The sequence below is a fragment of the Anoplopoma fimbria genome, chromosome 13 (genome assembly GCF_027596085.1).
Source record: "Anoplopoma fimbria isolate UVic2021 breed Golden Eagle Sablefish chromosome 13, Afim_UVic_2022, whole genome shotgun sequence".
Lineage (NCBI taxonomy): Eukaryota > Metazoa > Chordata > Actinopteri > Perciformes > Anoplopomatidae > Anoplopoma > Anoplopoma fimbria.
In genome coordinates, this window is record NC_072461.1 from 6,259,551 (window position 1) to 6,274,926 (window position 15,376).

Here is a 15,376-nt window from a genome sequence, read left to right on the forward strand (position 1 = left end):
TCTCAATCTAAATGTTCCTCCCTTCCCTAAATCCATCTCTCCGTCCATCCATTTTACCCCGCCAACCATCTCTCCGTGTTTTTTCATATATCCATTCCTCAATCTGCATTCACTTCCCCCCGGGGGAAGACAATTTCCTGAATCCCACTGAAGTAGAAAGTTTTCCGATTTAATACATCCCCCCACTCGTGATGTGCTCAGGCTTCAGAGGAAGGGGTTGAAAGGAGGAGAGGAGAAGAAGGAGCAGAAGGTGTGAGGAAAGCCTTTGGATGAGTGGATGGATGGGAACATTACCTGAGGAAGCCTTCCGTTAATCAAACACATTGGCTGGTGTTAATCCGAAAAGTATTTTCTCTGGTAATGTAAAAGGTGAAACATACTGTTTAACAACTGATTCTGCTAGCTGCTCTGTGGGGCTGTCCTTCCACACAGCAGTGCTTTAAGCTAAATGCCAACACGTCTTAGCTTAGTGTGTTAGCATGCTAATATTTGCCAATTAGCACTTAATACAAACTATTCATTTTGAGATTACAGGACAGACGGGAAGAACAGATGAAAAATAAAGCAAAAAGGAGGTAACCGATGGAGAAAAGGAGATGGGGGAGGGAAAAGTAGGGTGGGAAGCCTTGAGAATTTAGAGGAAGAGAAAAGGGTAGAAGAGAAGGAGCGATGAGGAGGTTATGAGCAAATTGTTTGTTAAATTGATAAACTGCAGTCATTTTATCCTATGTTTTTTCCCCTAGTAGAGTCTGACAGAGGGACGGTCACATCACGTCCCTCAGGCTCCCCCCTCTTGCTTGTCCACTTATATTTACATTTGTGACTGTTGATGGATGTACAGTGCATTGCCCACACACACTCATTAATACACACACACACACACACACACACACACACACACACACACACACACACACACACACACACACACACACACACACACGCACACACACACACACACCCACACCCACACGCACACGCACACGCACACGCACACGCACACACACACAGAGAGAGCAGCCATGTGTCTTGCCTCTGAGGGATGGTTGTCAAGGTGACATATAATGGTCTGATCAACCTCAGCTTCATCACTCTGGGGACCCTGAAGTAAATCAGCTTCAACCAAACACAGCATATCACTCTCTGCTGCTATGCTGTTAAAATCTTTTTGCTGGGTGTTTCTAAATATGTGCTGTTGTAATCGAGTCCTAATCAATTATCTGCCAGCTGCTCCAAAAATTAAACTTCACTACAACCATAAACTGCTTTTAAAGTGTCAGTATTACCTGGCTATGGCGCATACTTACTTGTAAATTTTCTCTCAGCCATGTGAGAAATGAGACAAACTTCACATTCAAAGCGTAATTTCCTGTTTTTCAGATGGTGCTAATGAAAGCGGTTAGTGACAGACAAACATCTGCAAAATTACATCCACTGCATCTCATGCAGAATAAATGGCAGTCAGGAGGACAACAGATGCATTTCCCTTCATGGCCAGTTCAATCTAAATAAATTATTGCAGCAACCTCCTATTACTCTGATTCTTTAAGCATGCTGGCAGCTGAAATGAATGAAATTTAATTTATAGGGCTATTAACCGAGAGTAGAGTCATTCATTACAGTTTACATGGATTCAAAACTACCTCAAGGTTAAAGCATTCGCTGAATATGATATGGATGTGCAACAACTTTATCTGGGGGGGATGTATGCGTAACACTAGGCAACATTAACATTCCATAAACGCTGAGTGAGAGCCTGTAGTAGCTCCAAAATGTCTTTGAACAGTATATATTGTCTTTTGAACCATATTGTTTTGATTTTTTTATTTAATGACTATTGAGTCATGACGTTTACTGAGTTTAAAGCAATGTAAGCATATATTGCTATTGATTGAGAGCAAAATGCACTATATATTTCACTGTCCATTTTCAATAGAAGCTTTGCCTGAAAAGGTCAACTGGACATCCCAGTCTGTAATGATATGATTGATAAATGTAGATTACAGCTCATGTTTAAACATATGGTGTTTGATTTAGCTCTGCTTTTGTAAAAGGGTTATTATCAACACATGAGAATATTGCATGTTTATTATCAATATGTGTGAATGTGAATTACAATGTGATTTGTCACCCACAGCGAGGATACAGACCTGAACTTTGTATTTGCTCGCTTTCCTTTTGTCTTCCGTTGCCTCTCCCTCATTCAGTGCGTTACATTTTGCGAGAGTTCCTTCTCGTCTGTAACAGATGAAGATTTGAACATTAAACATTAAATCCAATATTTTTCTCATCAAGTTAGGCATTAAACTAATCACAAAATGATCACACCTTCTGATTTCTTATCTCCACCAGCCCTTCTCAGAGGACACCAGTGCAGAGCAGAGTTTATATCCTGGTGCTTACTGCCCTCTGCTAGTGAGTATAGGGAATTACACTACAAGTAGATGGCAGCTGGATAAGTATTCCACAATGTAAGTGCCGCACCCAAAATGTGACAACGATACATTCTCATTCTATTATTGTGACCCCCCTCCCTCATGTGGTCCCCTCAATATTCTTAACTCTGCCTCTATCTTATTTATCTCTTTGTGCTGCTCTGTCCCAAGAGAAATGGTAATGCAGAACAATTGACAAATTAAAAGGAAAACAAGACACAGAAAACTGATTTTGAAGAAATGATTGCTTCTCAACATCCTTAATGGCAGTTGTACTTGAAAGAGAGATATGCAGAAGAGCTAAACGAGGGAGAGACAAGACAGGAAAACAAAGGGAAAGAGAGATGATGGACAATTAAAGTCAAATTATGGGAGCAAGCCAAGTACATTTATCATCATTGTGCGGCTTGTCAGCCGTTAATATTCCCATTTGTAATTGGGACAAATTGGTAACAAGTGGGGCATTTAAAGTGTGTGTGTGTGTGTGTGTTTTATATTCTAATTAATTTATACAGGGTATAATGAAAGTGGCACATTTAGGATGAACATTGTGTACTTTTGAGTCAAACTAAACATCACAGCAGCTGATTTCACTTTACAAATAAACACCAGTTAACCACAACGAAGAAAATATAAATAATGAGCAGCTGTGGTGTTGCAGGTAAAATAAAACAGTCATTTTATACTATGTACATTATACGTATATTAAACTGAATCTGGAAACATTTCCCTCTGCTGCTAGTAACATTTTCACAGTTTTTACATGTTATTAGAAATATTTTTGTGTCCTACAGTAACTGTATGGTACAAAGCACTGCCTATCTATAGCCTGAATAATAGTATGATTATTTATATTTTATTATTTATTTTTAGGACATGTATGTGTATGTTACAGAGTACTCTCTTGTCTACATATTACCCATCATTGTTTTTTTTCAATGGTCATCCTGTCTTTGTGTGATTGTCTTGCTCTTCATTCATTCTTACAAAAGAGTAATAAAAAACGGATTGTCTCCATCAAAAGGAGTTGTAGATATAGGAGCAATATCTATAGTAGCAGTGGTGGAAATAAAAGTAGATACCATGGACGGTACTGTAGATACAGCAGAAGCAATACACTTGGTGGCAGTGGTTATAGAAAGCCCTCATATTACGCATGCGCAACGCGCCATCGAAGGAAACCGTGTACGAAGTGCGTGAAGTCGACAGGGGGACTTGACACGGAATCTGAGATTTGACTTGATCCTCGCTCTAGTTTTGAGGATGTAAAACTCCAGCTTGCGGGCAAGGATTTTTACCCACCATGCTTTATTTAAACAGCTGGTAAATTTATGAAGGTAATCCCGGAGACATACAGGATCTGCACAGCCCACCGCTGGCCCCGTCGGCACGGTAACTTGGGACAGAGGCAGGGCTCTCCTGCTTGCTGCCACACCAGCTAACTCCAGGTAGCACAGGGTGCTAACGCTAGCTATCTACATTGCTTTCATTCGTTTTAAATTATAAAATGTATAGTTTTGACTGGCCAACCCATGTGTTTCACCGTTTAATTATGTCATTGTGTCGCTACCCATCGACCTAATAGGGCACCAAATGCCTGGGCTGCCGCATAATAAACAAACACGCCTGCTAACCCCGTAGTAGCATGCTAGGCTAGCCAGTATGCTATCATCAATCATCGGTGTTAGCTGATGTTTTTAGTAGCAGGTAGCTAGCCAATCCGGTGTCAAGGCGTTTTAGTGAAAAGGGGTTTTCCGGTAAGCCCCTTCACAGTAAAAGCATGCATTAACCGTTATCTCTATGGTAGCAGCCAACAACACCTGATGGAGCAGAAACATACATATTACTAGACTATTAAAAGTTAAAACAGGAAATATTTTCCACAAATAATCTGAAGTCTTTGTGATAGACCCAGTGACGGCTCCGACAGCCTGCATTACATGTTTGTAATATCCAGTTAGAAGAGCACAGCCTGCACTTTGTATACATTAACCTCCTTTACTGCTGACATACGGTAATGGTAATTGTCCTTCTACTGTCGGACCCACCACGTGTCCCATATATATATATTGTAATAATCCAAGTAGTACACTCAATAAGGGTCTTACCTTAAAGCATTTAAAATGTTTCACCTTTATTTTGAAAACAAGAAGTGTTTACTTCCGGTTACCTTTTTGTTTTGTGCAGTAACTTCCGCGGACCATCGGCAGCCAGAGTGGCGCCGCTAGCTCGCTGCAAGAGGCAGGCGAGGACATCAGCCTATATTTGTATCCCAGAATAAACAGTTCCGTTTTTTAATTCAAACGTTAATCTAATACCTGCTGCTACTTTATGTCACTAGGTTGTTGAAGAGCTACCTGTGTCTCTACTGCTAAGCGCGTTAATGTTATAGTTCATGGTTGAAGTCTCCTGCATACCCTCATCCAAACATAAATATTGTGTCTATCGGTTTTCACTAGAAAGCTTTTCTGTCCAGGTTAACTCAGCGTTAAAAACACAAAAGCACCATAGCAGTGACTGAAAGCCTCCACTAGAAAGACAAATAAACCCAGAGGTAGATTACAGCCCAATTATTGAATTAACTCTCTTTTACAATTTATTCAATCTAATACAGCAACCCTGCTATAAATACCTAAATCCATGCAATCTGTCATGCAGGTCAATGTTCGGTATTTGTTAAGTATTTATCTTATATCTGTACTATTTGTGGTGGATATAATACTAGAAAGACCTCTCTGTATAACGCTAAACGAACTGTCACTTCCTTAATGTCTCTACGGTTGAATCAACACTTTTCTAAACCGTTTGATCAATACTTGCACATTGTCCTCTTTTCAGATCTAGTCACCTTTCCGGATGCTGAGAGGCTTGTGGTGACACATCTGCCTCCACTACAGCTGAATTACTGTGAAGATTGTCTCTCCTCCGGCCTCCTGACAAAGTGAAACTGTGTCAACTCCCAGAAAGTACGGTCGGACACAGAAGTCAAGATGTCCATCACCAACACACCCACCAGCAACGATGCCTGCCTGAGCATTGTTCACAGCCTGATGTGTCACAGACAGGGTGGTGAAAGTGAGACATTTGCCAAGCGGGCCATCGAGAGCCTGGTGAAAAAATTGAAGGAGAAAAAAGACGAGCTTGACTCCCTCATCACAGCTATCACCACCAATGGGGCCCATCCCAGCAAGTGTGTGACCATTCAGAGGACACTGGATGGGCGACTGCAGGTAGGATGATACAGTTATCTGGATCATTCATTTAATACACATAGAAATATGTATTTTTTTCTCTACACATCAGTGATCATAAGCTCAGGTAAATATACATCTGTAAATGCTTTCATGAATTAAAATAAAGCCCATGACAATCAGTCATAAAATCTAGACCTGCAATGAATCACTATTTACAATATAGAATAATCTCCTTATTATTTTTGGCATCATTCTTTTGTTATAATTTCTAAGAGCCCATGGAGTCTTCTTCATATTGCTTTATTTATCCAACTAACTGTCCAAAGCTCAGAGATAATCACTTTGGTATCATATATGCCAAGAATAAGCATCAAATGCTCACATTTGAGAAGCTGGAACCATCCCCACTGTTAGGCCTTCTTCTTTGCAAAACAACAAAAATGATTAGTTAGCAGATTTCTATTCCGGTAAATAAACTGCTGTCTACATGTTGACATGCTGTTCTACATCCAACATGTGAGATGAGAAACCTGGCATAAAAAAATATGAATTTACAAATGAATTAACTCTTTTCCTGTATTCTTTCTCTCTGTTGTTGTTATCATTTTTCCCAGGTGGCTGGACGTAAAGGCTTCCCTCATGTAATCTATGCACGGCTGTGGCGGTGGCCTGACCTGCATAAGAATGAACTGAAGCACGTCAAATACTGCCAGTTCGCCTTCGACCTCAAGTGTGACAATGTGTGTGTCAACCCCTATCACTATGAGAGAGTGGTGTCTCCTGGCATAGGTGAGCATGGAGGGATTTTAAGTGAGTTAACTTTTTGGGTGTTTTTATAATCTGTTAAAATAAATATAGGGCTCAATAGAACCCAAGGAAATTAACAGAGCTAGAAGAAATTTAACCTCAACAATTCATTTCTCTCTTCACTGTATTTAACTGAGATGGTTGTCAGCAACACAGTTGGTTTAAGGGCTAAAACATGCAGAATTACTGGTGCGGTCCTGTAACATTACTTAAAATATTTCCACTAATGGGACTTTAATTTTATTCCTAGTGGCATTGTACTGTGCATGTGCCTTTTGAGTTATTCCCTTTGTTGTAAATGGACATTGTCAGTAACCCGTTCTACCTTCCTCCTCCTCCTCCTCCTTGATCCACAGACTTATCAGGACTGACCCTGACCAGTTCTGGTCCCAGCTCTGCACTGATGGTTAAGGATGAGTATGATTTTGATGGACCGCAGAGTCTGCCATCAATCGACGGAGGGCACTCCATCCAGACCATCCAGCACCCTCCATCCGCCGGCCGCCCGGCCCCCTCTGAGCCATTTGCGACCCCGAACCTGCTCCCACCTGCTGAAGCCTCCACCTCTGCCTCAACATCGGCCTTCCCTGCCATTTCTGCTGGATCAGGCGGTAAGATACAGTTGTAAAATATTCCTGTGTGTGCTTGTTTGTCCTTGTGTCTGTGTATGTTTGTACATGTATTATGTGTCTGTATTTGACTGTCGAAGACTTGACTTCAGAAAGAGAGTGATTTAGGACATGTTCACTTCAAAAAGTCATTTTCTGCATCAGTTTTGTGAATTGTTTCGTTGGCAGTAGATTTGTGAGTTTGTACTTTTTATTTGATCTATCTGTGGATCTCCCATTCTCCTAGGTGCCAGCTCCACCTGGGCTAGGAACAGCAACTTCGCATCCAACATACCCCACCACACCAACGGCCATCTACAGCATCACCCTCCTATGCCACATCCGACACACTACTGTAAGGACACAGACGCCACAGACAATATCTCATACCTGAATTTAAAAAAAAAAGAAGTTCAGTGTGCCTGATCTCTACCATTACTTTATTTTTTCCCTCAGGGCCAGTGCATAATGAGCTTGCCTTTCAGCCTCCTATATCCAATCATCCAGGTGAGAACACACAATCCACAACTACATAAACCTAGGACAGAATTTGCAGGCCTGGTATATTAGAAACCTGTTTGAACAGTGTATCTTTATTTCCACATTTTGTTCAAACTTAGATTATTCACAGATTACTGCCCTTGTTGGCTATCATCCTTTCTAATCAGCAGGTGTGCCACTCTAAACTGCTTCTAAACGTGTGAGACTAGAAGATATATATATATATATATATATATATATATATATATATATGCTAAGTTTGTCAGCCTCTCTTTCAATTTTTGATTGTCATATAGACAAATTTACGTTTATGTTCATGTTATAGCATTACATTGATTCAAATTATAATTGTTGGAAAATGGTTTCAGTCATTTATTAAAATAAAAATGTTTCTTTTTTTGTCATCATTTCATATCTATAACCTGATAACAAAAGTCTCAAAAGTTTAATATTACCTTGACCATTTTTCCATTCATAACAAAACCATTGTCCTCTGGTTCTCTCCTCTGTTTCAGCTCCTGACTACTGGTGCTCCATTGCCTATTTTGAGATGGACGTTCAGGTCGGGGAGACGTTTAAGGTGCCCTCCTCCTGCCCCATCGTGACTGTGGATGGCTATGTCGACCCCTCAGGAGGAGACCGGTTCTGCTTGGGCCAGCTCAGCAACGTACATCGCACTGAGGCTATTGAGAGAGCAAGGTAGGGGACCTCATCTCCCTCAATATTAAGAGCAAAAATGTTACAACCTTGCCGCTAATGTACTATCTGAAATAACATAGCACTTACAGGTAGAGAAACCACATCTTATTTACACGTGGTTCCTTATGTTCCTTCCTGTTTCTTTGAATATACCGTCTGGATTTTGTTTTTACCACTTTTGGCGCCGTAGAACCAAAGTTTCATAACAGGATTGTTTGTTACTGTTATTTTATCAGCATGTTCAAAGAATACAGAGGATGTGAAAAACATTTAGGGCAACTGTGTCGTGAAAAATGTTGGCGCTATTATAACTCGCATCATTTCTCTATTCCTCTACTGTCCTCTTCACTCTGTCCCAGGCTTCACATTGGTAAAGGGGTTCAGCTGGAGTGTAAGGGTGAGGGAGATGTGTGGGTTCGATGCCTCAGCGACCACGCAGTGTTTGTTCAGAGTTACTACCTGGACAGAGAGGCAGGCCGAGCCCCTGGAGACGCTGTTCACAAAATCTACCCCAGCGCTTACATCAAGGTAAGCACACGGGTCACTGGAATGTAAAAAAGAGGAAATATCTCAGGGTCGACGTTTCATGAAATCAATGTTATATTTTCTTCTTCGGTAACTGCTGAGTGCAAGCTCCAGATATCCATTTCCACTCAGTCTCCTCATGCATTCTGCTATTGCTATTGGTTTCATACAGTAGTTGTATGTCACATAAATTGTTCAACATATGGCCACAGTTTCCATTGTTTTTCACTGTTGTCTCTCCTATACACAATTGTAAAGGTCAATTATTATTTTTAAAGTCGTTATAACGATAGTTTGGAGCAGCAAAAAGCCGATAGCTGATTTAAACGGCCTATTTAATTTAATTTTTTTTATTTTTATTTCTGAAGTGGAGAATTGTTTTCTGAAAAAAATATCTCTGATTTAGTCTACATTGAAAATCATTATCTGTGTCAGTGTATATATATATATTTCTCCTGTGCAGTGGGCTGATTGTTGCTGAATGTACAGTATTGAAAGTCACTTCTCTTTTGCCAGGTGTTTGACCTCCGTCAGTGCCACAGACAGATGCAACAGCAGGCTGCTACGGCTCAAGCAGCAGCTGCAGCCCAAGCGGCCGCTGTGGCCGGAAATATACCTGGACCCGGATCCGTTGGAGGAATAGCTCCTGCTATTAGTAAGATACCGTAGCTGCAAATACAGATGCACATTCACACATAGAGACAGTGAGAAATAAAGGCAGCGTGGTTTGATATACGCTTTACTGCCAGTGAGGAGTGAGTGCGAGCTATGTACTTGTATAAGTAAAGAATGGAGAAATGCTCAGACAGACGTTTAACTGGATTTTCAGATATAAATTCCAATCAATCAGCTCTGGTAAAACGTATTTAATGATACAGAAGTACAAGGTTCTAATGATTCCTTTTGGATGATATATATTTGCATATGTTGGCTTCATTCCTCGAAAATGAAGCTGAAAGTTCTGCATATAGTGTGGTCCCCTAAGTTGTTACTTTCACATAGACTATGTTTTCACAAGAGTTTAGTTATATATTGATATTTTGCCTAAAAATTGAGTAAAGCTATTAAGAAAAAATCAAAAACCTTCTTAATGGACAATTCTTTTTTTTTAATAGATCTGCTAATTGTTTCAGCTCAAGTTAATGGGAACATATCACACTTTTTAATCTTGGGTTCAATTCAATTGAATATTCCTTCAAGTTTGAATAGTTAGTCACACACATGCAGCACACTGACCTGATCGGGTCTCCGTCTCCTCTGTTTCTCTCAGGTCTGTCAGCAGCAGCCGGTATCGGGGTGGACGACCTCCGGAGGCTGTGTATTCTCAGGATGAGTTTTGTTAAGGGCTGGGGGCCCGACTACCCCCGCCAGAGCATCAAGGAGACCCCCTGCTGGATCGAGATCCACCTGCACAGAGCCCTACAGTTACTGGACGAGGTTCTGCACACTATGCCTATAGCAGACCCACAGCCTCTGGACTGAGCATCACGCTGCAACACACCGTGGCAATGGAAAGTCTTCCTCCGTGAACTGTTGTGGGTGGAGAAGCCAGTGACAGCTTTGACACCGAAGCAGTCTCACATGAAAAAAAAAAAAAAAAAAAAAAAAGACAACTTTCAGGTGTGTTTAAGGAACCTTTGTGCACTGTGGCTCCTACTTGTGCTTCTTTTAAGCAAGAGTGACACTAAAATGAGCCAAAGCCATACATCAAAGATATATCTATTTGAATTTTTGATGGATGGCTTTGATTTGTGATGACTGGAATGATCAACGGTAGGACTAGAAAAAGACTTCACAGATTGCCTATAACTATAGTTACAAAGCACCACAACATGCACATAGATGACCTGCAGATCTGATAAAACTGGAATGTACAGCGACTCCTCAGTCTCCAACTACTGACCGACATTAGATTCACTGAGCAATGATAGATCTGAGTGCTGTACATCTGTGGAAGGAGACTGCTCTCATATCTTGTGTCGGGGCACCAGAGTGCTGCTGATTTTCTATTGTGTCAGTTTCCACTCGAGCTGTTACAGACTGCTTCACACTTGGGATGATAATGCAAGTTCAGCCAACTGTCATGCTGAATAGAAAAGCAGCACTCATTGCGATCATCGCTTGACATCATGTTGGTAGCTGCCCCTCAGGTCGCTTGGATCAGGTCGTACTAGACACCCACAGTCCTCCACGAATATCACAGAGAGCGAAAAGACAAGCACCACAACTTAAGCCGACTCCAAACATCTGAACTGAAACAAGGTCAATGGACCCTTCTAGGTCAGGTATTGTCAAAGTATGGGTTTGGACCTTAAAAACTGGTCTGGTGGCTGTCGAATGATGAAACATTTTTTCCCCCTTATTCAATTAAAAAAGATTTTGGAGCAAAGGAAGATCCCCAGTTGAGTTTTTGTACTAGACAATAATATCCTTCTGTGTCATCGTGACATACAAAGTTAAACTGCCCATTGATGAAACAATACATCTGTTTGTTTACTGACCTACTGTGATTATATGATTTCTTCACTCACTCAAATATAGTGATGACAAGATGCTCAATTAACATTGGTCACTGGACACTGAGAGCAAAAAAGAAAACTGCTGGGATGCTTTTGGTTCAATTATATTGAAGCAGAGAAGAGACGGACAGTTGTTCTTAGATGTCTGAGATTTATTCACAGTACAAGACACAGGGTTATCAAAGTTTTGGCAAACCAAAGTACTAATTACTCTGGTGTGATCATGAGAGTTCCAGTCAGCTGCTGGACTTTGCCCCAATCACATTAATTTAGAAGTTTCTTCAACTTTAAATGTGATTATGATTAGTTGTATTTGTTTAATTTGTTTAGATTTTTATGTCCAAGCGTACCCGATTCTTCACACTCATTGAGAATCGTTGTACTGAAATATCTTATGACTTGCAGCCCCCATATATACTACTTGATCCAGGTGTCTTGTGTATAGTTTACTGGTGAAGAAAGGTGAATTTAAGACAGTGTCCCAGCAATATTGAAATATTTCTTGGTTTTATTTTTGTTACTTTTATTAACTGATTTGTATTATATTTGTAGCACTTTATTTTTTTTTTCCCTTCTTTTTAATTCAATAACCCTATTTTTGAGGTGGCTGTGCTGCAACACGGAAATGGAGAGAATAGCTTGATTTCTATTTTATGTAGGATTGTGAGCAGAGGCAACTTTGTGAAGCATTTGTATTGAAAACATTTGTAACACTAAGACATCTTTTTTTTTTTTTACACTCTTTATAGGCATTTACACAAATTTGTAGTTTTTGGGGTTTTTGGGCTGTTCTGAGTTGTCTTTTTGATTTGCAGTTTTTCTTTCCTTTTAAATCCATGTAAATAACTTTGTTTTTGAAATGCATGTCAATGTTTGCATGAATTTGAATGGCAAATAGACCCCATTATTGAGTTGAAATCAGCTGTTGCTGGTTTATGAGAACAACATTAAAGGCAAACAGTGGGAAGCTACATTGTCATAACTGATGGAAATTATATTATTTAATCATGTAAGTACATTTTTTTGCAGGCCAAGCTCCTAAAGAAGGAAATGTGTCCTGAGAGCAAATTTTCAACCAATAACCCCATCACGTATGTGTGCAGCATCTCTTTGATAGCAAAATGAGTACAAACCTATTATCTCTCACAGGTGTAGACTCAGGTGAAGGTTGATTGACACAGAAATAATCAGATTTAAACACGAGTCCCCTCGTCTCCACTGCCCCTTTGCTGCATGTGATACCTTGTTACTCTGTTTTTTTTAAGGCATTTGTTATAGATAGTAGATTAAGCACATCGATTTAGAATACACATTTCATTTACTCGCCACATATTGAGACTCGTTCCTCACATAACTGCCATACATTATATTATTTCTGATCATCTATAAGACGAAACATTTTAATTTAAATAATCCGTGTTAATTACCCTAAACAGATGTTTGTTTTTGTTTTTTTACTATGCTTTCTTGATGGGTTACAGTTTCAAAAAGACAGTTTCTTTGAGGTTTAGTTGAATTTGGGGTCTTTTTGTCACAAGAAATGATCCAGTGGGTGGCTTTCTCTTCTCCTCTGTCCCATCTTTCATTATTTCACTATAATTTGAAAATAATTGTTTAATATGTTTGTCCTACATCAGGTATTAAGAGTCAAACAAAATGATGCATCTGATTGATCAAATGGTAGGAAACAGGATATTTTATGATTATGTAACTGAAAGAACTGATGCTGAGTTCTGTCCAGAGGAATAATCTGTTATGTTCTGTTGTGCTGACAGATGTTTTTATAATACTTGCAGTTATTATAGGAGCCTATAAAGAGACGGTTCAAATGAGATAATGTTGACTACTATGACAGACTGCAGATATACATTTTACCTGTATTTCTTATGAGAGTCTTTAATTAAACATGGCCTGATATTCTCTAAGTTGTGACCTGTATATTTTCTCAACAAGGTAACATGTTAGCAAGGATGGAATTGGAACAATTTAAATGTTATATATATATATTATTTAATTCTGATAACACTAAGCTATACTGGGAATTACCTGATAAACGTACCAATAGACCTTTTTCACAGAAAACTATTTTGACATGAATGACTGCTGCATTCCACCTAAAGCAGGTCCTGGCATTACCTGCTATGGTATGTCAAAATGTCGACTCTGATAAAAAGGTTTATACGAATCATGAAGGTGTAAGTTGTCTCGCCTTAAAAGATACAAGAGGAGAGTGAGGGATGAGTCAACACAATGTATGCACGCCCACACTGGCCTGAGAGGACAGGATATAAATCACCTGTGTTAAACCATAACACATTAGAGGACCTTAACCGTGAACGCTTTCATCACAATCAAATATTTATACTATAATTAAATTATAGTGTGTGGGTTGTTAGCTTTGTTGCACCTGTTATGGGACACAAATTACACCCATTTCATAGAAAATATGTCAAAGTAGTTTAAGCACAGGTAGCATAATATTGATGGTGGCTGAATTCCATTTAGCTGCTTCAGTTTCAGGGTCCTGGGGCTCTTATTGATTTTGTGCCTCCTGCTCCTTGGTTTGTAACCAGTGAAACGTGGCAAAATTAGAGTTAGGAAAACTTCTTGTAAATTAAAGCTTGCATATTGCATATTTAAAGAGTGCAAGCTCAAACATTAAAACAGCGTTTTACACAATGAAAGAAACACCAGTCGGACACATCTTAAAATGAAACCGTCTTTATTAAGTAACTTTAATATCAGAAAAATAAAACTCTTAAATTCTCTTTACAGCAAATATATAATATCAGTGCTTTGGCCGCAATAACTTAAAAGGCCGTTATAAAATATAGTCTGCTTTTAAACTCCTGACTCAATTTGAAGAATTTATATGCCATAAGACTCCCCCTACATATACATAACAAAAGTGTAGTAAAATTAGCAAATACTTTGAACTGTTGGTACATCTTAACAATATATGTATTTATATATAGATAATCTAAGATACATTTTACAGTATACCGTTCCTAATTTGGTGGTGTACAGACATGACAGGCAGCTTGAATCCTTGGCCTTTTTACAGTTGCAGTGTGACGTTTTACATTGGCGGTACATTATGAAGACATGCTCGTGATGCACATTCCATTTTCCATTTGGTTAAACGGCAGCTATCAATACTATTATCATCATCAATACTGTAAACTAATAACTAGACTAAAAGCAGATAGCATTGACACTCTCCTTCTGCAACATTTCTGGGTTTCCAACTCGTTATCCACTTAATCACTCAGAGAAAAAGTAAAAAAAAAAAAAAAAAAAAGTAAAAATCTTATTGTAAACATTTTAATATAGATATATTTATGTATATATATGAAATGTAACAAAATAAAAATAAGATCTGTATATTTATCAGTCATTAACAGTAATATCGTAAAATACAAACACAAAAATGTCAATGGATTCATGTCAAACTGTATTGCATTCCCTCAGAGAGAGCGAGAAAGAGAGAAAGAGAGCTTTGTATCTTTGTAGAGCTGAGAGAAGTAAAAAAAAAAAAAAAAAAAAAAAAAGGACGGCTAGAAAACCCGAGGGGGCAGAGAAAAATGTTTCGTTTTTTTTGCACTTTTGGGACGCATTTCGTCCAATTTCCTCGAGAAAGCTCAATCATTCACGAAAGACGACGATATTTTAAAATAGAGAGCCAAGCTGTAGAGTAACTCAAAAATACTGTTTACAGCTGGAATGCTAGACGGACTGCGGTCCAATGTCCACAAAGTAAAGCAACAGTATTGACCTTATGTAGTGTCGGCACAGTCCAAGATGAAATCATTCCAGCTGCTTCCCCTTCCAAATGTCCAACAACGTATTCAATCCTCTAAAACAAGGTCTAGAGACACTGATGTTTAAAGCTAAAATTTGAGATGATTTCCACCAATTGTACCGTTTCTTCACTTTTCACACAGAGGAACGGACAGAAGCACACATTGAGGGGGGGGGGGAGCAAAAGTGAGACTGTTATTGGAATCAAAACTTGTCAATAGTGTGATAAGATAAGGGGAAGGTTGTGCTTAGTAGGGCACAGGACAATAACAAATGAGGCATGAGAA

The 15,376-nt window shown here is 39.2% G+C and overlaps 1 protein-coding gene across 4 annotated transcripts; it reads left to right on the plus strand.

Moving 5' to 3' along the window:
* The first annotated feature begins 3,608 nt into the window (after window positions 1-3,608).
* Window positions 3,609-10,369, plus strand: LOC129101770 (mothers against decapentaplegic homolog 4-like). Of its 4 annotated transcripts, none has more exons than XM_054611686.1 (10): window positions 3,609-3,883; window positions 5,274-5,665; window positions 6,244-6,439; window positions 6,793-7,047; window positions 7,292-7,399; window positions 7,501-7,551; window positions 8,061-8,244; window positions 8,604-8,772; window positions 9,286-9,424; window positions 10,040-10,369. In XM_054611686.1, the coding sequence occupies exons 2-10, from the start codon at window positions 5,426-5,428 to the stop codon at window positions 10,249-10,251; spliced, it is 1,554 nt and encodes a 517-aa protein (XP_054467661.1). In that variant the 5' UTR covers window positions 3,609-3,883; window positions 5,274-5,425; the 3' UTR covers window positions 10,252-10,369. The 4 variants fall into 4 exon arrangements, with proteins under 4 accessions (XP_054467661.1, XP_054467664.1, XP_054467662.1 ...); XM_054611689.1 differs by having other exon boundaries at window positions 6,244-6,418; XM_054611687.1 differs by having other exon boundaries at window positions 3,609-3,827.
* The last annotated feature ends 5,007 nt before the right edge of the window (window positions 10,370-15,376 follow it).

What these genes read in the sequence shown, in the direction of transcription:
- LOC129101770 (XM_054611686.1), top strand. Translation starts at nt 5,426, where the DNA reads ATGTCCATCACCAACACACCCACCAGCAACGATGCCTGCCTGAGCATT. An exon ending in CACTGGATGGGCGACTGCAG is followed by an intron (nt 5,666 to 6,243) that starts GTAGGATGATAC and finishes CATTTTTCCCAG; the next exon opens with GTGGCTGGACGTAAAGGCTT. An exon ending in AGGAATAGCTCCTGCTATTA is followed by an intron (nt 9,425 to 10,039) that starts GTAAGATACCGT and finishes TGTTTCTCTCAG; the next exon opens with GTCTGTCAGCAGCAGCCGGT.